Source organism: Microtus oregoni, unplaced genomic scaffold (genome assembly GCF_018167655.1).
Source record: "Microtus oregoni isolate MIOR12 unplaced genomic scaffold, Mior012 000004F_ref0000308, whole genome shotgun sequence".
In the NCBI taxonomy this organism is placed as follows: Eukaryota; Metazoa; Chordata; class Mammalia; order Rodentia; family Cricetidae; genus Microtus; species Microtus oregoni.
In genome coordinates, this window is record NW_024543063.1 from 14,250,924 (window position 1) to 14,271,805 (window position 20,882).

Here is a 20,882-nt window from a genome sequence, read left to right on the forward strand (position 1 = left end):
AACAATACACAGCCCTGAGACCCCACTGGACTGCTGCTCCTTAGCTGGTCTAAATAGAGCTGTTCTGCCTAATCTGGCTCCTGTATGGTCTGTCATTGTTAGGCAAGAATGGGATGTATGGGTGGGGGTGGGGCAGCATTTGGGTAATCAGGTGGATGTATGGGCTGTCACTGTGTGTGTGTGTGTGTGTGTGGCGGGGGCGGGGGAGCATGCGGAGAAACAAGGTTCCCAAGGGCTCTCCTCCATGTGCTGCATAGGAAGGGCACAGGAGAGGCCTGGGAGAAGACAGGGCAAACCCTGATGACAACCTAGGAATGACAGAACAGGGATCCAGACACGTCTGTTAACTGATAATCATCTGTTTCACATGCTTACAGAGCAGCAGACACAGGGACACATGCAATTAGGTACAAATGTTCAGAAATGCTGGAAGAAAATCAGACTTGAAACTGTAAGAAGGAAGAGATGATGGAGTGAATAAAACAGAGCCCTTATAGCCAGGGGCTCTGGTGCAACAATGGTAGACTGGAGATCTAGGCACAGGCTAAAACCATAGTGCTACTTAAGAAATCGTTTTAGTCCAAGCCTATCTTTTTTATAGTTGTTAATTTTAAAGGCCAGAGTCCCAAGCGGGGGGAGTGTGTTCCAGCCACACTAACATCCCAAAGCCAGCCCTCCCTCAGGCCCTAAACTCAGGTTAGCTACAGTCCCAGTTTGCATATCTTGGACTATATGTTCTTCCTAAGCCAGAGGTGGGGTAGGGGTTCAGCCTTCAGGTCCAGTTGGAAGAGCAGGAGGAGCAGGAGGGCTAGGATCTTCCAGCTTCACATCATGTAGGTGCACTGTGGGAGTAGTGGGGTCCTTGCCCACGCCCTGGCTGGGGTCGGCCTGGTCAGGGTGGTGCCTGCGCACGTGCTTGACCACCTGGAACTTTTGCTTGGCTTTGTAGCTGCAGAGGCGGCAGAAGAATGGGTGGCGGTCGGTATGGGTAAGGGCATGATGTCGCAGGCCAGCAGCCCAGCGGAAAGCACGATGGCAAACATTGCAAACATAGGGTTTGGCCTCACTGTGCTTGCGTAGATGGGTGCGCAGCAGGAAGCGCGTCTTGAATGCCTTGCCACACTGCTCACACATGAAAGCCCGTGCCTCTCGGTGTCGTGTCTCCCGGTGTACACGTAGCGCATCAGCCCGGTTGGTGCAATACTCACACTCGGGACACTGGTATGGCTTCAGTCCTATAGGACAAACACACACAACCACAAAGAGGGAAGAACAAGGATCAGAGGCTCATAAAGTCAGTATGACACCTGGAAATAAAGAACACAGCACAAGCTAATGACCGTCCTTTTCTGACATTTCAGTGCCCTTCTCCACTGAGTCCACTGGGATACACAGGTCCCAGTGGATGCTGATGACCAACTGAACTTCTAGCCAACTAGTCTTCCTTATAGTAAAGAATACTCAATTATGACAGGGTTATTAAATGGGAAATTCCAACACTTCTTGGTCATGTGACACTATAGAACTTAGAGACTCCGTTGGGACACTTTTTTTTTAAATTTAAAACTTTTTTTTTTTTAATTTTTTAACTTTCTTTTATTTGCATTAGTGTGAGATGTCAGATGCCCTGGAACTGGAGTGACAGGAAGCTGTGAGAGGCCCTGTGGGTGCTGGGTATTGAACTCGGGTCCTCTGGAGTACCAGCCAGTGCTCTTAATAATGCTTGACCCATCTCTCCAGTCCCCTAGATACACTTTTTTTTCTTTTTCTCTTTTTCTTTTTTCTTTCTTTTTTTTTTTTTTTTAGTTCTTTTTGGTTTTTTCAAGACAAGGTTTCTCTATAATAGCTTTGGTGCCTGTCCTGGAACTAGACCAGGCTGCCCTTGAACTCACAGAGATCTGCCTGCTGAGTGCTGGGATTAAAGGCGTGCGCTACCACTGCCTGGCTCAGTAATTACACTTTCTTATCAAACTAAAAAAATATAAGAGAAACTAACCAGTGGTGGTGGCACATGATTTTAATCCTAGCACTTGTGAGGCAGAGGCAGGCTGATTATGTAAGTTTGAGGACAGCCAGGGTCATACACAGAACGCCTGTCTCAAAAAACAAAACAAAACAAAAACAAAAAAACAAAGAAAAAATGTTCAAAAAAAAAAAAGATAAAGATACTCCATATATAGTGGAAGCATATGCCACAATCAAAGGTACCCCATCATTAATCTTCTACAGAGAACCCATGATTTGTGAATTCCACACACTAGAGAGGAAAGACAAATTAAAAATACAGAACTTAGGGCTGGAAAGATGGCCCAGTAGTTAAGAGCATTGACTGATCTTCCATAGGTTCAGGGTTTCATTCCCAGCACCCACATGGCAGCTCACAAGCATCCGTAACTCCAGTTCCAGAGTATCTGGCATCCTCACAGACAGACATGTAGACAATGCACATTTTAAAAAAAAGTGTGTGGGGGGAGGGAGCTCTCACCTTTCTCCTCACTTATAATCATTCTACCACATTCACACAGAAACCAAGTATCTCTCAGTAGTCAAACTGAGTTGGAGAGTCTCTGTGTGGGTGAACTTGTATCATAATCACCAGGAAAGCTTTTGCAAATACACTTGCCCAGGCCTTCAGGTTTACCCTTTCTTTGGTGTCTAACACATTTCATTGGGCTGGCGAACCAGAAGTATGTCTTCTTCCTGTGTGGTCCCTATTCCCAGGGTGAAAACTGATGTAGGCTCTGAGTGAGGACACCCAACATCTCATGGAGGTTAAGTTTGTCAGAGAAGAGGGAAACCATTTAAGCAAGACAGTGAATCGACACACACACTTACCTGTGTGCTTGGTCATGTGGTATTTGAGTTGGTTGACCCACTTGCACTTGTACCCACACTCAGGGCACAGGTACTTCCGTTCCTCCTTATGGATCCGCATGTGGTACTGGAAGGAAGAGCAAATGCAAATGTTTCCTCCCCATGACAGGAAGCTTCCCCCAGGGCTCAGTTGTTTCTTACTAGCTATGCTGTGGGGTAAGCTAACCCCTAATTCTGTTTAATAATCTGTAACACAGGTACAAGTATCTATCTCTTTGTGTGTATGTATGTGATTGGGAGACTATTAATACTTAATATATGCATATTAAGTATTCTTATTACTGAGTTCCCTAGCCAGTGACCCATGTTGTATTTTCAAATGATTAAAATTGGAGTACTAGGCATAAAAATAAGTGGTCAATAAATGTTAACTGTTAATACCCAGATTATTCTCAAAGTATTAAATACTCTTATCACATTGCAAACAGTTATGGAATTTATCTTTACGAAAGTGCATAGAGCCGGGCAGTGGTGGTACATGCCTTTAATCCCAGTACTCGGGAGGCAGAGGCAGGCGGATCTCTGGGAGTTCGAGGCCAGCCTGGTCTACAAGAGCTAGTTCCAGGACAGGAACCAAAAGCTACGGAGAAACCCTGTCTCGAAAAATCAAAAAAAAAAAACAAAACAAAACAAAAAAACGAAAGTGCATAGAGTTGTATTATTTCCCCCCTCTTTTTTAAAGATTTATTTATCTATTATGTATACAGTGTTCATGCCTGCAGGTAAGAAGAGGGTGTCAGATCTCATTACAGATGGTTGTGAGCCACCATGTGGCTGCTGGGAACTGATCTCAAAACCTCTGGAAGAAGTCAGTGTTCTTAACCACTGAGCCATTTCTTCAGCCCCTGTGTTATCCCTTTTACAGATAAGGAATCTCTTAAGTTTTGAGAAGTTAAGGGACCTATCCAGAGTCACAAGTGAGTATGTGTAATTGTTAAGGTTACAGAATCCAGGATACTTGATAACTGACTTAGCAATTAAGGGCACTGGTTGTTCTTCCAGAGAACCAGGGTTTAGTTTCCAGCACCCACATAGCAGCTCACAAATGTCCTTAATTCTAGTTCTAGAGGATCCAACACCTCTTCTGGCTCTACAGGCACCAGGCTCACATGTGATACACATACATACACATATACACACACACACCAAAAAAAAAAAAAAGTTACAGAACCCAGAGCCTACCTTGAGGCGAGAAGGGTCAGCACAGGCATAGGAGCAGAGGTGACAGCGGTAAGGCTTTTCCCCCGTGTGAATACGGCTGTGCCAAGTGATCTTCTGCCGATTTTTGGTGCTGTAGGCACAGTCAGTACACTTGTAGAGCCGGGTGCCTCCATGTCCCTTTACATGGTGATCCAGTACCAATTGATGGCGACATGAAAAGTCACAGAAAGGGCAACAGAGAGAGGGCTGGCCAGCATCCCCATCCCCACCTGAGGCGGCCGCTGAAGTCTCCTCATGCTGGTCCAGATAGTGCTTCACCAGGCCTACTCGCTCCCGGGCAGCAAAGTTGCAGAGCTGGCAGCGGTGACTGAAATGGTGCTGCCTCCGATGCTCATCCAGCGCTGGCCGGCTAGGGAAGGCCTCCTGGCAGGCTCCACACTCCAGCCTTGGGTGCTGTTTGCGGGTGTGTCCTCGTAGGCTGGCAGGACTGGGGCAGAGCAGGCCACAGTGGGAACAGTGCAAGGGGCCCTCAGTGGCCTCTACAGGACAGCCAGGGGATGGGTGTGCAGGTTCGGGGTGGCGGCGCAGAGCGTGCTGCTTCAGTGCTGTTTCTGAGCTAAACTGGGCCTCACACTGAGAGCAGGAAAAGGATGGGGTGCCTTGGTGGCAGCTGTTGACATGGCGAGTGATGTCATGACGAAGATATCCACTATAGTCACAGAGTGGACAGAAGTGGGTGGGTGTTTTGTCATGTACTCGCAGTTGGTGCAAACGCAGTTTTGAGTTGGTGCCAAATGTCTGTGGGCAGGAGCTGCAAGGGATGCGGCCGACACCCGTGTGTCGAGACTGGTGGGCCTCTAACCGGTACCGTCTAGTAGTAGAAAAATCACAGAAAGGGCACTGATGTGGCTTCACACCCTCATGTTTGAGTCGCCGGTGCTGCTGGAGGCACCGGCTTTGCTTGCAAGTAAAGCCACAGTCCCCACACTGCAGAAGGGGCCGGGGGCCAGAGGCTGGGGCTGCACTGGGGTGCCTCCGCTTCTGATGGAGCCTCAGAGCAGCAGCAGCAGGAGCAACAAATGGGCAGAGACCACAGCGCAGATCTCCAGAATCAAGGGGGCAGCCCTGGGTCTGGTGAGTCCTCAGGGTCCGTTCCTGCTGACAGCTAAAAGGACACGTGGGGCAGGAGAAGAGGGGACCCTTCTGTTTCTGAACCACAACAGTGTCCCTATCCCCAGGGCTGGACTCTGTACCCATACTGTTCAAGAGAGCTGAGTCCCCATTGTTTAGGGTCTGGGGGCGCCCACGCTTTCTTCCCTGGCTGCGCTCCCCTCGGCAGCCTTCAGTCACATGAGAGGTGATAGAGGAGAGCCGAGAACAAAGGAATGTGCACGAACTGCAGTGGAACTTGCCTTGCTCAAAGTGGAACTTCTCAGAGGTCCCTGTGGGTAAGGACTTTCCTGTAAGACAGGCTGGGAAGTCAGAGGGTGTGGGATGAGGTTCCTCTATTTCTGTCTCCCCAGGGAGCTCAGAAGGAACATCTTTTGGAAGCAGAAGCTCTACCTTTGATGGTAAAGGTGGGGGTTTCCCGCTTTCAGCATCCTGTGAGGCTTGGCTACCTGGAAGCTGAGGATGCAGCGTGGGAGAGACAGGGCTGGGCAAAGCCTTGCTCTTCCTAAGAAGAACAGGGCATTTTTTCATCATATGGGTGCTGAGGCCACGTTGTTGCTTAAAGCTAGCTCCACACTCAGGGCATAGCAGGGGTTCTCGGCGGCTTTGGCAACCTGATTTGGAGTGCAAAGTCAGGGCTTTCTCCCGGCGAGTGATAAAAGGGCAGTGTGGGCAGCGGAAGGCTCTTCCTTCTCCCTGGATCACCACCATCTGGACCCGGCCCTCCAGCACCAGGGCTTCTGCTTGTTCTTTGTCCTGTCTCCTCAGGGCCTTAAGTAGTGACTCTGACTCAGGAAACTGAGGCAGCGGTACAGTCTCAGCAGACAGAGTTGCTTTGAAAGTACTAGGGGTCTCCTCAGAGATTAGAGGATTTCTGGGGGGCTCAGAGACTAGCTTCTCCAGAATAGGCTCTTCTTCAGCAATCAAGCCAGGAGTTCCAACACTTTCAAAGCTGGACAGTTCTGGCTCTTCCAGCCCATCTGGTCTTTCCATTCCAAGTGGTCCTGAGGGATCTAGAGGCCTGAACTCCACAGGTGCTGTTTCAGTGAGCTCCTCAAGGGCTGGTGGCTCTGCCACAGGTTCTAGCTCTACCCTCAGGGCCTCCAAGTGTAGTGTGCAGCTACCCTCCTCTGCCTCCCCTGGGCTGGGGCTGCCAGCCAGGTTATCCCCTTGGGGAGCCTCAATACCATCCTGTTTTTTGGTGCTGACCTCATCAGTTGTCTCTGGCAGGGCCTGATCCACACTGGAATCTGCCACAATCCCATGTTCATGGTCTTGTCTCTCAGGCTGGGCTGACAGCTGGCTTGAAGGCCCTAAGTCTGATGGAGGTGTCAGGCACTGTCTGGCCCCCTCTGACTCTTGGCTGGCATTGCACAACTGCCATACCTGGTCCCCTGGCATGTAGCCATGGACCTTACGCTTGTGGAAGAAGAGTGTGGTGTTGCTGAAGGTACGGTAATCACAAAGGGCACAATGAAACTCACGGAGATGGGTGTGTTTGCAGTTCTCATGGCTCAGCAGGGCCTGCTTGTGGCGGCTCTGATAGCTGCAGTAGCGGCAGGGGTAGAGTGGGGCAGGTGTGCCAGGGTGGTGCTGGGAAGCCATGTGCTTCTGGAGCTCATACTTCCGCTTGCACGCAAAGGCACACACCTCACACATGAGGGACTTGCCTTGGTGCCGCAGTTTGTGGCTGCTCAGCTGATCAGCCCGATGGCAGCGGTAAGAGCACTGGTTGCACTGGTATCTGGGGATAAAGACAAAGAGGAGTCAATCACAATAAATTCCAACAGTTAACAGTCATTGATTAAATACTGTAGGCCTGTTTGTGCTCTGCTGCGTGTGAACCATCTGATTTAACCTGCCTTCCACCATCCTGTGATGAGTCCAAGGCACTGAAGAGTCTGCCTGAAGGTGTTCCCAAAGGAAGTGACGGGCAGAGACAGCTTAGCTTCAGGGCTGGGGCTCTCTATTCTATACTGCATGTGTGTGTCATGTTGTGAGCCCCTACCCCGAGTGGGGCAGGTGTGCCAGGGTGGCAATACCCACTTGACTTCTAAGTAACTGAAAGCCCCATGGAACAGGTTTCTGTACTTTGTTCTATTCCCCAGTGGAGGCATAAAAGCTACAGACCAAAGCAAGCCCCTGGGCAGATGTGCCTATAGGTTAGCGAATTTGCCCAGCTATTCCTGGATCTTAAAGTGACTACTTGGTGCCATTAAGTATAGATCCATTTTCCTGAGACCAAATTCTGAGAACTCAAGTAATACTTTAAACGTGGGCTCTAAGGATTGAACTCATCAGACCTTCATGATTGCAGGCAAACACTTTACTGACTGAGCTATTTCCTCAGTCCCTCAAGTGACATTTTGATCTCTTTTCCTTCTCCTGGCCCAGAATGCTCTCACCATGCAGAATGGGCCACAGACACAGGGCTCAACTGTAGGTGATAGAGCTAAGATGGTATTAGAATAGAGAAAGCAATGGGGTCAGAGATGGAAACGTGTGCTCGTACCTGAGATCCCCTGCATGTTTCCGCATGTGCACATTTAGGTAGTGCTTCCACTTGGTGACATAGCCACATTCAGTACACATGTAATCCTTGGTGTTAGAGTGGGTCAGCATGTGCTTGGATAGGTAGCTCACATCTCGGCAGGTGAAGTCACACAGCTCACACTTGTGAGGTTTCTCTCCTTATATTATGTGGAGGGGAAAGAACACAGGTCAGATACAAATTTGAGTGAGTGGCCATAACATCTCTTGCAGCAAGTTTGCTATGATGCCACACAGGAGCAAAAGCTGTATGTGCCACCAGATACATAGCAAGCTTCACAAGAAAGAAGGCTACATTACAGCTGCCACAGACAGTTCTTCCAACTCCTATACCAGTGAAGAGGAGGGAAAAGCAAAGAAAATTAAAAGTCTACCTTGGATTTTTTTTTTTTTTTGAGACAGGGTTTCTCTGTGTAACCCTGGCTGTCCTGGAATTCGTTCTGTAGACCAGACTGGCCTTGACTCAAGAGATCCACCTACCTCTGTCTCCCAGTGCTGGGATTAAAGGTGTGAGCCAAGTTTATCTCTGATTTTTAGAAAAAGGTAGTTGGCACCTGTAACTCAATCCCTTCTCATTTCCTAAGTAGAGATTAGAACAAGAGAAGAAATAGATTGGAACTCAAGATTCCAATACAGTAAGGCCAGAACAGCCAGCATTTATACAATGCTCACTATGTGCCTGATCATTGCATAAACTGCCTCCTATCAATGAGTCTTCATAACAACACTATAAGATGCTATTATCTCTGTTTTAGAGATGGGAAAATCAAGGCACAGAGAAATCACAAAGCCATTTTATTAAAAGGTGGACCACATGGCCCTGGGCAGCCTGTTTCTTTGTTTCCAGAAAGGGAACAGCAAAATACAGACCTCACAAGGTTGGTGTAAGTATTAAATAAAACATAACACAGCTGTCAGTGGTGCACAGTAAGAACTCAAGGATAAGTTGTCCTAGTACTTGCTCAATATCTGGCACTAAGAGGCTGGTGGCCATGTTCCTTCAAGACCCCCCTCCCACTGCAACCACCTCTGTATGGCAAAGGGCATACAACAGCTCTCTATCTAAATTAAATTTTTGTCTCTTATCTTTACCTGCCTTGTTTATAAGATTGTTAAGGATAAAATAGGCTAATACATGCAAAAGAACATTTATTTTATTTTATTTTATTAATTTATTGTGCATATAGTATTCTGCCTACATGCCAGACGAGAGCACCAGATCTCATTACAGATGGTTGTGAGCCACCATGTGGTTGCTGGGAATTGAACCCAGGATCTTTAGAAAAGTAGACAGTGCTCTTAACCACTGAGCCATCTCTCCAGCCCCCAAAAGAACATTTTAAAACTATGTTAATACTACACAGAGCGGGGAGGAGGCAGAAATCCTTAATAAATAAATAAATTAAAAAAAAAATACTACACAGATACAGGTTTTAGGAAAAGGCCTTAGAAACTACACTCTGTGACAAAACTGTGCAGAAATGAACTGTTATTTATACAGGAACAACAATAGCTTTGACCAAACTATCTAAAAATTATTTTTCTAACCAGAGTTTTTTGTGGAACTGGCTTTATGGTTCATCAATGCATAGATGTTTGCAGAGCTCAGAGATGATACTGCAGCAGGAAGCCTGACTTAGCTGTCATCTAAGGCTTCAGTAATGCTAGCAACCAATTACAAGACCAAGATAAAACAAGTCAATCTTCAGGTCACTAGATGTGACCATGTTCAGTTCTAAGGAAAGCCACATGCATATGGAAGGCTGATTACCCTCCCTTCTCCTGCTCCAACACTCTCAAAATTTGAATTATAAAGGAAGTTATCTGACCTGGTCTGGAAGTTTTCACTCTATAAAAGGCTGGATATTCACCCATCTGCACTTGACTAGGGGTGGGGAGAACTGGACAAATACTTAAGGGTAAGGAATGATAGTCTGGTATCAGAAAACAGGTTCTTAAATCAGAGTGCATGGATTCACTGACCTGTCTACTTTATTTGTTTAATGATATTCAACTTTTGCCTTACATCCTTGCAAACTTGGAATAGTCGAGTTGTGCCCATAAACCTGAGGTCAAGTGAAACAATGTATGCAAAGCCCTTTGTGTGCTGCTTGCAGCACAAGCTCATGCCAGCCATCACCTTCACCACCATTATTCTATCATCATAAGGATAGAAGCCATCTCACCGGTATGCAGCAGCATGTGTCGGATAAGCACCCTCTTGTGGGCAGTAGCAAAGCTGCACTCAGAGCACTGGTGGATCTTCTCATGAGCATGCATCTTGCCAACGTGGTCCTGGTAAGCTACTGGGTTGAAGGTGGCAAAAGGGCAGAAGGTGCACCGTAGCTCTTCACTGCCTGGGTGGCCTTGCTTCTTATGTTTGCGGAACAAATGCTTATTGGAGCAGGCAAAGTCACAGTGGGGACAGTGGAAAGCATAATGGCTCTTGTGGTGGGCTTCCATGGCTTCAGCTGTGGCAAAGAGCATGGGACATGAGTGATGGCGGCATTCTACAGCTCGTACTCCATGGGTCTCCTTCAGGTGCTTTACAAAGGCCTTCCGGTCGGAGGCTACATAAGTGCAGCCCTCCTGAAAGCAGTGGAGGGGTAACGGCTCTGCTGCAGCTGCTGCTGTGTGGCTCTTGAGGTGCTCTTTGAGCGCTTGGCTGAGGCGGAATTCCTCACGGCAGACAGGACAGGCGTAGGTGTCTGAGTAGAAGTTGGAAATATCTTCGTGCATGCTGGCCATGTGGCGGTTAAGTGCATTCCTCTCGACGGCACTGTAGTGGCACAGAGGACATCGGTGGGCCTTCTCACCCAGCTCCCGCAGCAGATGGGTTTTGAGTTTGCTTTTGCTGGTAAAGAACTTCTGGCAGTTAGGACACTGGAGGCTTGGGTCTGGAAAATGGAGATGCAGGTGCTCTACCAAATGGGTCCGCTTCTTAAAGCAGCGTTTGCATTCTGGACACATGTGTGTCTTGAAGAGGGACTCAGTACTGGAAGCCACATGCCCTTGTCGTCCCTGATCTATAGAGACAAGCAGAAAGATCAGCAGGGCTGTTGTGAAAGAAAGATCCTCAAAATGAGTGAGCAGAAAGAAAGGTAAAGTACCCTAACCTTCCAAGTACTGGCTCACTAAGCTCAGAATAATTGAGAGCTGGTAAGAAATACAATCATATTTAAAAAAAAAAATTATTCACCAGACAGAAGTATATACGCTGTGGGATGAATTTCAAGTGTTTCTATTGAGTTTGAAACTGGAAACAAATATTCAGAAAAAAAGTTTTAGGAAGCTAGACAAAACAGATTGGTCATCAATAACCTGTGATATCTATACTATAAAAGAATCCTTTTCTCCTGTTAAAGAGGTCTATAACTGTACTGGATAGTTTTATGTCAACTTGACACAAACTAAAGTCATCAGAGAGGAAAGAACCTCAACTGGAAAATACCTCCATAAGATTGGGCTGTGGATAAGCCTGTAAGGTGTTTTCTTAATTAGTGATTGATGGATGGTCCAGCCCATTATGGGTGGAGCCAACCCCAGGTTGGGTTCTATAAGAAAGCAGGCTGAGCAAGTCATGGGAAGAAACCAGCAAAGAACACCCCTCAAAGACCTCTGCATCAGCTCCTGCCTCCAGGTGCCCTGTTTTGAGTTCCTGTCCTGACTTCGTCCAACGGTAAACAGTAACACGGAAGTGTAAGCCCAGTAAATCCTTTCCTCTCCAACTTGCTTTATTATAGTCATGATGTTTCATTGACATCAGAAGGCCTAGCTAAGACACTGGCTGAAGAAACCCTGCCTACAAGAACAAATTGTATTGTACCACTGCCCTGTGTTACTAGATTACTTGATCTATTTATCGCTGCATATTAGACTTTGCTGTTGCTTTTAAGTCCTTGAGATTAAACCCAAGGACTCACAAATGTTAAGAGCATACTCTCTTGTTATTTCCCTAGCCCTAGATCTTGACTTTTGAGTCTAAGTCTAACAGAAAGACTACATGGATATGAACTAAAGCTTGAAAAACCTAATCCAAAGGCCTAAATGTCAGGCTCTCCACTATCCACTCCTGTCTACCATAAAGAGCTTCAACCTCAGTGATGTTATTACCGTCCAACTGCTGAGTTCCTTGGCTTTTATCTGAGACTTTCCGGGAGTCCTTTTGGGTGCCACTCTCCTCTTCCTCTATATCCTCCTCGGCTGACTCCTGCCCAGGCAAAGGTGTACCCGCTTCCTCAGAAGGCTCTCCCTCTCCTGGAGACAGCTTGGGAACTGGGGACACACAAAACTTGAAGTTCACAAGGGCCAATGACAGAACTGAATGCTGGTATTATACTTACTGGCAAGCAGAATTATCCTTCTCTCCTCTTAGCAGAATCTTGGATGCTAAGTAAATATATGTATTCTTATTCAAGGCAGAGATCTGAAGACCAAGAGTAAAAACCTATCTTAAAAACCTACAATAATACAGACTCAGATCCACTGAAGCTCAGAAGTTTGAAGTCACTAGGAAGGGGACAGGGCCTATGAGGTAGACAAGAGTAGAATGTACTTCCTTTGTCCAGGTCTCCAAAGCCAAAGGCTGGATGTTCAAGGCAGAGACAATACCCTGACTGTTCACTGTTTACTGAGGGGCCTAATTTGTACTTCAGGCTTATACCTTGCCCCTGAAAAGTCTTCTCTTTAGACATAAGAACAAGAAAGAGGCTCAGCAAGTCAAGTTCTCAGCCTGTCCTCTCCTGGACTATGTTCTCTGTTCCCTGCTCCTACACTCACCTCATGCTGGTTTTATTTGTGAGACTAAAAGAAGAAACTGATGAAGTATCATCTTTCCTGAGATTTCTTTCTTTTGTTTTTTCAAGACAGAATTTATCTGTGTAGCTCTGACTATCCTGAAACTCACTATGTAGACCAGGCTGGCTTTGAACTCACAGAGATTTGCTTGCCTCTGCCTCCTAAGTACTGGGATTAAAGGTGTGAGCTACCACCACCCAGCAAGATTTTTTACACAATCCTATTCCTTTCTGTCCACTCTCACGATTTATTTATGTTTTTTTGACACATGATTTCATATAGTCTAGGTTGGCCTGGAACTTGCTATATAGCTAAAGATGACCTTGAATTTCCAACCGTCTCAAGTGCTAGGATTACAGGCACATACCATTTGGTCTAGCTCCCATCTCATTCATTCTACAGGCAATCTATAAAGATTCTGCTGGTAGCAAGTCACTAACAGGCACTTTCACTCTTAGCATGGTCTGAAATGGATCAATAGAGGATATTGTTAAAATAATTTCAGATTACATGTTGCATAAATCAAATTTTACTCAGTGTTATAGACAAAGGCTTCCTTTTGTTTCAAATTGATTCAAGTTTTCTAGAGCCTTTCCCTTATCACCTAGTATTTCCATCTTCTTTTTAATTTTATTATTTATTTATTTATTTTGTTTTACAAGACAGGGTTTCTCTGTGTGGCCCTGGCCATCTTGGAACTTGCTCTGTAGACCAGACTGGCCTCTAATTCACAGTGATCTGCCTGCTCCTGCTTCCTAAGTGCTGAGACTAAAGGCCTGTGCCCCACAGCCCACCTGCAATTTCATCTTCTTAAGCAATGGTCTACATTCTGTCATACTCATGGAACAGACATACTGGAAACAAATGGGGTCTCTTATAAAAGAACAACTGTGGATACATTCTAGGCACGAGACTAGTGGGTCCCTGGTCCCCTACCTGGCAGCAGCTCCTGGGATGGAAGGCCCTGAGCAGCAGAAAGTTCTCCCCGTGTACTGGCTCCATGGCTCCGCTGATGCTGCCGGAAGAGTTTGACGTTGGAGCCCATGAAGCTGCAGTGGCTGCAGTGGAAAGGGTAATGGGCTTGCCGATGCAGCTCCATTCCCTGCTGGCTCCCAAAAACCAGGGAGCAGCCCCGGAATGAACAGGGTACAGGAACTGCCTTGTGGGTCTGTCTCAGGTGATGCTGCAGACCCTTGCGATCTTCAGCAGAGAACACACAGCCAGACTCTGGGCAGGAGAATGTGTTGGGAGTGACCCGGTGAATCTTGAAGTGGCTCTTCAAGGCCTGGGGCTGGACAAACTCTTGTCTACATACAGGACATGGCAGGGGGCTATCTGGCAGGCTGGGGTCCTGCAGAGGGCCATGGAGGGTGAGGTTGCTGGGGGGCAGCTCTACAGAACACGGGGGGCTAGAGAGGTCCTGCACAGCCTGAATATGGGTCTCAGTGCACTGGTGCAGGGACAGCAGAGTAGGCTCTGCAAAGCTCTGTTCACAGCGCTCACAGAAGTAAACCTCCACCACCTTTACCAGGACACCTGCAGGCAGAGGACCGACAGAGAGAGGCACAGAATCAGATGGAACAAGACTTGAAAGAGTAAGTCACTAGTAGAAATGTAGGTAAATCTTTTTATAGTCATGGAGTACAGATAGATTTCAAGTTTGGCTTTGTACCTGGACTATAAGGTCAGGGAGAGCCTGTCTGGAATGTGTCTGGATTTCTAGTATGTAGTAAAATACTTGGCAAAAGATGTGTGCTTAGTGTGTTAATAAATCAACAAATAATAAAATCCAGAAAGCATCAAGAAAAAGTAAATTTGGGGCTAGGGAGATGGCTCAGTTAGCAAAGTGCCTGCCTTGTAAGCATGAGGACTGAGTTCAGATCCCCAGCACGAATGGTGCAAAGACAGGCAGGTTTCTGTTTCTGGAGCTTACTGGCTGGCTAGCCTAGGCAAACCAAACTCATAAGCTCCAGAGTCAATAAGAAACCCTTTTCAAAATGACTCAGTCAGTATTGGCCTTGGCCACCAAACCTGATGACCTGAGTTTAATCCCCAGAACCCACATGGTAGGAGAGAACCGAAGCCCACAGGTTATTTGCTCCCACGCACAGACACCCAGACCCACACCCACCTCAGGTAAGGTAATATGCAAAAGAAAGAAATAAAAACGTAGGGAGCAACTGAGGAAGACCCCTGACCCTGGCATCTACACACGAGCATCCATGTGCAAACATACACTGCTGTATACTAGTAAGATGTGACAATGGTGATGAAGGTGATGGCTGGCAGGAGCGTTTGCTGGGTACCAAGCATCACACAATGGGCACTGCATACATGGTTTCACTTGACCTCAAGTTTATGGGTTGATTCTCCTGCCTGCACCTCCCATGTCACAAAGGAGTATTGGGCTAGAGATCCACGTTACTGCATCTGTATGGCTTTTTGACATGGTCCCAAGGATAAAATTCAGGTTGCTAGGGTTGCATAGCAAGCACACTTTTTTTTTTAAGTTTTTGGTTTTTTTTTTTTTAAATGTATACAGTGTTCTGCCTGCATGTATGCCTGCACTGCAGGCCAGAAGAAGGTACTGGAATGCATTATACAGATGGCTATGAGCCACCACGTGGTTGCTGGGAATTGAACTCAGAACCTCTGGAAGAGCAGCCAGTGCTCTAAACCTCTGAGCCATCTCTACAGCCCTGTGGCAAGCATTTTTATCTGCCGAGTCATCTCATAAGACCATGAGACAGGGTCTTGATATGAAACCCAGGCTGACTTATGTAGCTTAGTCTAGGCTTGAATTCTAGACCATTCCGCCTCAGTTTTCTGAGTACTAAGATTAAAGGAATCCTCGGATAACAGACAGGTACCAGCATACGCACCTATCAAAGTTATATTTGTGTGCGATTATCTATTAAATATACCTTATCTTTTCAACCAATTCATGGTATTTCAGAGAACTAATAAATCAAACTGAAATTCTGCCCTGATGGACCAAGAAGATGTTTCTAGCAACAATAACAACAAAACAACAAAGCTGCCTTATCCATCTCATTCCTATATGCATACATGTCTCCTATAAGAGAGGCTTCTGGAGTGAGTTACTATGTCAGAATGTGCATGACTGTAAAGTTCACTCTGTAGCTAAACTCAGGTTGTGGATGCAGCTGGGTGATGGTACAATAATTAGCTACCATGTAGAAGAACCTGGGTTCTATACCCCAGCACAAAAAAAAAAAAAAAAGATCATTTTATATTCTTCTAAGGAAAAAAAAATGTGGTACATTTACACAATGGAGCACTACACAGCAGAAAAAAATAATGACATCTTGAAATTTCCAAATGTATGGAGCTAGAAAACATATTGAGTGAGGTAACCCAGACCCAGAAGGACAATCATCATATGTACTCACTCATAAGTGGTGTTTAAACATAGAGCAAAGGAAACCAGCCTATAAATTACAATTCCAGAGAACCTAGACAACAATGAGGACCCTAAGAGAGACATACATGGATCTAATCTACATGGGAAGTAGAAAAAGACAAGATCTCTTGAGTAAATTGGGAGCATGGGGACCACAGGAGAGGGTTGAAGGGAGGGGAGTGGAGAAAAATGTATAGCTCAATAAAATCAATCAGGGCTGGAGAGATGGCTCAGGGGATAAGAGCACTGGCTGCTCTTCCAGAGGTCCTGAGTTCAAGTCCCAGCAACCATCTGTAATGAAATCTGGTGCCCTCTTCTGGTCCACAGGGATACATGCAGGCGGAATATTATATATATAATAAATAAATAAATCTTAAAAAACTTAAAAAAAATAAAACCAATCAATCAATAAAGTTGCAAGATTGTAGTAGCTGGGCATGGTGGCATATACCTTTAATTCCCAAACTGGGGGGCAGAGGCAGGCAGGTCTCTGTTCCAGGCCAACCAGAGCTACATAGCGAGATCATATCAAAAACAAACAAAAACCCAAAGTCGCAAGATATTATGTATCCTTACATAGCCTCTTCTCAACTCTAGGAGTTTGTTTTGTTTGCTTTTTTGGTGAAGACAGGGTTTCTTCAGAGAAAGAAGTAGTTTTCGCTGTCCTGGAGCTCACTGTAGACCAGGCTGGCCTTGAACTTGTAGAGATCCACAAGTTGCTTCTTGAGTGCTGGAATGAAAGGTGTGTGCCACCAATGCCTGGCCTACTCTACAATTTTTTTTTTTCAGGACAGGCACCAAAGCTACAGAGAAACCCTGTCTCGAAAAACCAAAAAAAAAAAAAAAAAAAACAAAAAAAACAAAAACAAAAACAAAAAAAAACTTAGTTTTGGCTAAAATTGAGAAGCAAAAATAGCATTTTATGAAATTAAGCATTTTTTTCCTAGAGCTGTTGTTTATCTTTATTTCTTCTTTGTGATCTGTATGTAGAGTAATTCATATCCATTCATTTATCCCCTCTCTCCTCAAGACAACATCCTGCAGTGCAGTCCTGGCTGGCCTGGAATTCACGATGTAGACTCTGGCTTAGAATATTTAGCAATCCTCCTCACTTCTGGAAATAGAGGTATGTACAAAAACAAAAACAAAAAAAGGCCAATGAACTCTAAAATTTAAAAATATTGTTTTATTTTTTACTTCTTAAAAGCATTCAGTTATACGAGATGTGTCCATATGTGCATGCATATGTTTGGAGGTCAGAGGACAACTTGTAGGAGTTGGTTCTTTCCTTTCACCATGTGGATCCTGGGGATTGAATTCAGGTTATCAAGCTTAGTGGCAAAAGCCTTTATCCACTGAGCCATCTTGCCAGACCCCTTAACCTGACACAGGGTCTCACTATGTGGCAGTGGGTGGTTTTGAATTTACAGATATCAGCCAACCTCTGTCTCCCAAGTATTGGGATTAAAAGTGTGCACCACCACATAGTCCATTCATGCTCTCTCTTTGTTCCCCCAGAGAGAAGTTAATGATTTTTGTTTTGTTTTATTTTGTTTTTTTAAGACAGGGTTTCTTTGTGTTGCTCTGGTTGTTGGAACTCATCCTGTAGACCAGGCTGGCCTCAAACTCAGAGATCTTCCTGCTTCTGCCTCCTGAGTGCTGGTATTAAAGGCATGTACCACCAATGCCTGGCTCAGTTTATAATTTTTACACGGTCAAATTACCTATTTTTTCCCAGCATCCTTTGCTATTAGCCTACTCTGTCAGAAGACAAAGTTTACAGCTGTAACTGAAAAGTAACAGTTAAAGCATAGGACATGTCCTAAGATGGATTTTTTAGATGTAGAAAGAATGAAGGGAAACTTCCTACTCAGACAAACAACATGCCCTGGGTAAGTACAGTATGTTATACACTTGAAACTAGGGCAAGGAAACACCAGGGACTGCTGGAAAGCCCTGCAAAACTCAAGATAGTTGATCAGGTTGGGCCTCTGACCTAATGACCGGCTGGTTTAGGGTCAGTATGGAATAAAAAATCCCCAAGGACTATCAGAGCAAGGACAAGCCAGAATAGACACAGTTGTCAGAAAGGTCTTCTGTTCTGAATTACTGCCTAGCAGACACGAAGCTCTCGGAGGGAAAACTTTGCCAAAAGTTTGTTACAAGGCTGTATGCTACCTTGCCAGCCTTCCGTCAACATGCATCAGCTGCAAACCAAATTATAACATCTCCGGGTATAAAAATAGCATGCTACCTTGTGTTCTCATCACATTCAAAGAGAAGGACCAAAAATAGCACACACAAAAAACTCAGGCTGTGTCCCACTGGCCTGGTAGCAACTATGTTTGTACCTGAGGTGTCTCCAGAAGCTCCTGGGGTTTCAGCTACTGCTTCCACAATGATCTCCATGTTCCCTGAACTTTCTTCAGTAGCTGTGGCCTCTACCAGGAGGCAGCCTGGGTCAGCAGGCAAAGGTGCAGGCTCCCCAGAAGCACAGGTGTTCTGGACAGGGCCCAGGATTCCATGGTTTGAGAGAGGTGGGGGAATCAACAATAGCTCAGAGCATAGTCCATCCATCTCCCCATTGCTGTTAGCCAGCTGGGATGCCAACACAGGGTCTGTCATTATCATTGACTTCTGTGTTGTGGTCTCCTAGATGCTGACAAGTAGCCAGGAAAAAAAAAGATCATACATACATGGTTAGAATTCTCAACTTCTCCGAAGTTGGCCCACACATTTAGGCATTTCCATTCATGGCAACATGCCATACTTTATTATCGTAAATATTCTCAAAGCAACACTGAACACAGTATAAAATAAAAATGAAGTCCGTATTAGTAGAACCAACAAGTTGAGGCCAACATTAAAGACTGCAGGTTATGTTTCTTGCTAGTAAGTGATGAAGACTAAGTAGGGCTGGAGGCTCTCATTATTCTCAGTGTAGATATAAAACCACTGCTTCACTTACAGCCCTCCTCGCCAGACGATTTGCTGTATTCTGACGCTACATTCTGTTTTGCTTGCTCCCCACTTTCTTGCCTCTTCCATTCAGTGCATCTCAATCTCTTCGTCTAGCTGATCAAGCACACCTACTCCTTAAGAAAATATCATTTCTGCTGTGAATGCATTTCCTCTCTTTCGGGTCCTGACAGCCTTTGTATGTAACTCCATCAGCAACCATACTGCACTATTTTTCCCTATCCGTCTCTCTTCCTAGCTGTACAGTTCAACTAGCATCAAATATGGTACGTAGCTGAGGATGACCTTGAACACCTAGTGTCGATCTAATGAGTGCTGGGAAGTCAGGTGTACATAACATCTGTTTGTAAGATTTTATCTTTAGTTATGTGTGTTGATATTTGCACATGAGTGCAGGTGCCCGCAGAGTCCAGAAGAAGGCACTGTCAGATGCTGGAAATGGATGCTAGAAACTGAACCCAGGTCCTCAGAAAGAACAGCACTCACTCTTAACCACTGGACGATTTCTCCAACCTCACCCGCCCCTTTCTTTTTTAAATGCGGGGCTGGGGATCAAACCTAGAGCTTTGTGCATCCGAGGTGAGCATTCTACAAATGAGTTACTATATATCCCAACACAGGATGTGGTGCTTTCTCACTTTAGCGAGCACAAGGCAGACATACAAAAATTCTAGTGACCAGCTGAACTGAAGTAAACCCAGGTATTTTAAACCAAGGTGTCAAACCAGTGTTCCCTCACATACGAGGTAACTTTTGAACTCACCAACTTTCTAAGGCCTCCAGAACCTAACACAACCAAGAAGCGAATTAAACTAAAGGCCCTGTTAGTCACGGCTGAAATAAGTGAGATACATTTTAAAATTCTTAGCACTCAGGAGGCAGAGGCAGGCGGATCTCTGTGAGTTCGAGGCCGGCCTGGATTACAAAGTGAGTTCTAGGCCAGTCGAGGCTCTTACACAGAAAAACCCTGCCTCAAAAAACCAACCAACCAACCAAAATAGAACAACAATAATTACTTGATGAAATCGGATCACCAAGGTGGAATGAGACCCAGGTGAGGGCCGCTATTCCTTATTCTGCAGAATCCCTCCACTCAAACCAGTAAGAGCACACAGAAATCCCGAAGGTGGAAGAGCACTTTCGTGGTTAGCGAGGCTCTTTGGAACCTACAGCTTCCACCGACGGCTTTGAATTGCTGCTCTGCCCAATCTTCCTGCTCCATCACGCAGCCTCAGGAAGATGCAGCGCTTGAGGCAGGAGTGTGCCAGAAAGTAACGTGCTTTCTTTGGGAGCGGAGAACCAAGAGACATGAAAGCCTGGGGAACAAGGTGCCTCGGTTCCCACGCGCCTCTGGGCTTTGACTCACCGTGTGGCCTTGAAGAGAAGCACTCGCGTCGATTCTCTAGGATTCAGCTTTCCTAGCTGTAAAGTGGAGGAGGCGACAGACAAGTCACGAGATCCAGCGAAGGAGAACGGCGTTTAGGAACCTGCAAGACTTGGAATGATGCATCGTCACGATTATGGTCCTGAGGAGAGGCAGCGGATACCCGGGCGGGGCCCAGGGAGGTGACGCGAAGATGCACCCGGGTCCCTCTCGTCGGCGTGCTCCCCCTCAGCACCACCTCCCAAGGGGTCCCACCTCCCAGGCCCACTCATGCTGGGGCTGGAGAAACTTTTACCTCCAGCTTGCAGCACCCGCACTACCCCTGGTTCCCGCCGTCAGCCGCTCTCTCACCTTCTACCCCACGACCGGAGGGAGCTGCATCTCTATGGTCTGACTGGTACAGGAGAGGCTCCTTAGGGGCCTTTGGTGTGGCCGCCCTCGCCCCACACTCCTCTGGGAATCTGACGTGCGGCGGCCACTCTGTCTCTCTTTGCGGCCGGTGCTACTCTATGGTCCCCCCCCCCCCCCCCCATGTCCTTGAGT

The 20,882-nt window shown here is 46.2% G+C and overlaps 1 protein-coding gene across 8 annotated transcripts; it reads right to left on the reverse strand.

The window, feature by feature from the left end:
- Window positions 1-346: 346 nt before the first annotated feature.
- On the reverse strand, window positions 347-20,880 carry Znf142 (zinc finger protein 142). Of its 8 annotated transcripts, none has more exons than XM_041650432.1 (10): window positions 20,691-20,880; window positions 20,322-20,442; window positions 18,328-18,635; window positions 13,489-14,088; window positions 11,869-12,030; window positions 9,942-10,781; window positions 7,718-7,895; window positions 4,057-6,949; window positions 2,836-2,941; window positions 347-1,235 (listed from the first exon to the last, which is right to left on the reverse strand). In XM_041650432.1, the coding sequence occupies exons 3-10, from the start codon at window positions 18,605-18,607 to the stop codon at window positions 766-768; spliced, it is 5,529 nt and encodes a 1,842-aa protein (XP_041506366.1). In that variant the 5' UTR covers window positions 18,608-18,635; window positions 20,322-20,442; window positions 20,691-20,880; the 3' UTR covers window positions 347-765. The 8 variants fall into 8 exon arrangements, with proteins under 8 accessions (XP_041506366.1, XP_041506368.1, XP_041506364.1 ...); XM_041650434.1 differs by having other exon boundaries at window positions 18,328-18,628; window positions 20,322-20,450; XM_041650430.1 differs by having other exon boundaries at window positions 20,322-20,450.
- Window positions 20,881-20,882: the final 2 nt, after the last annotated feature.

Coding starts and splice junctions, on each gene's coding strand:
- Znf142 (XM_041650432.1), bottom strand. CDS start 18,607: ATGATAATGACAGACCCTGTGTTGGCATCCCAGCTGGCTAACAGCAAT. Junction 10,782..11,868: donor AGGAACTCAGCAGTTGGACG/GTAATAACATCA, acceptor TTGTCTCTATAG/ATCAGGGACGACAAGGGCAT. Junction 6,950..7,717: donor AAACATGCAGGGGATCTCAG/GTACGAGCACAC, acceptor CTTTATCCCCAG/ATACCAGTGCAACCAGTGCT.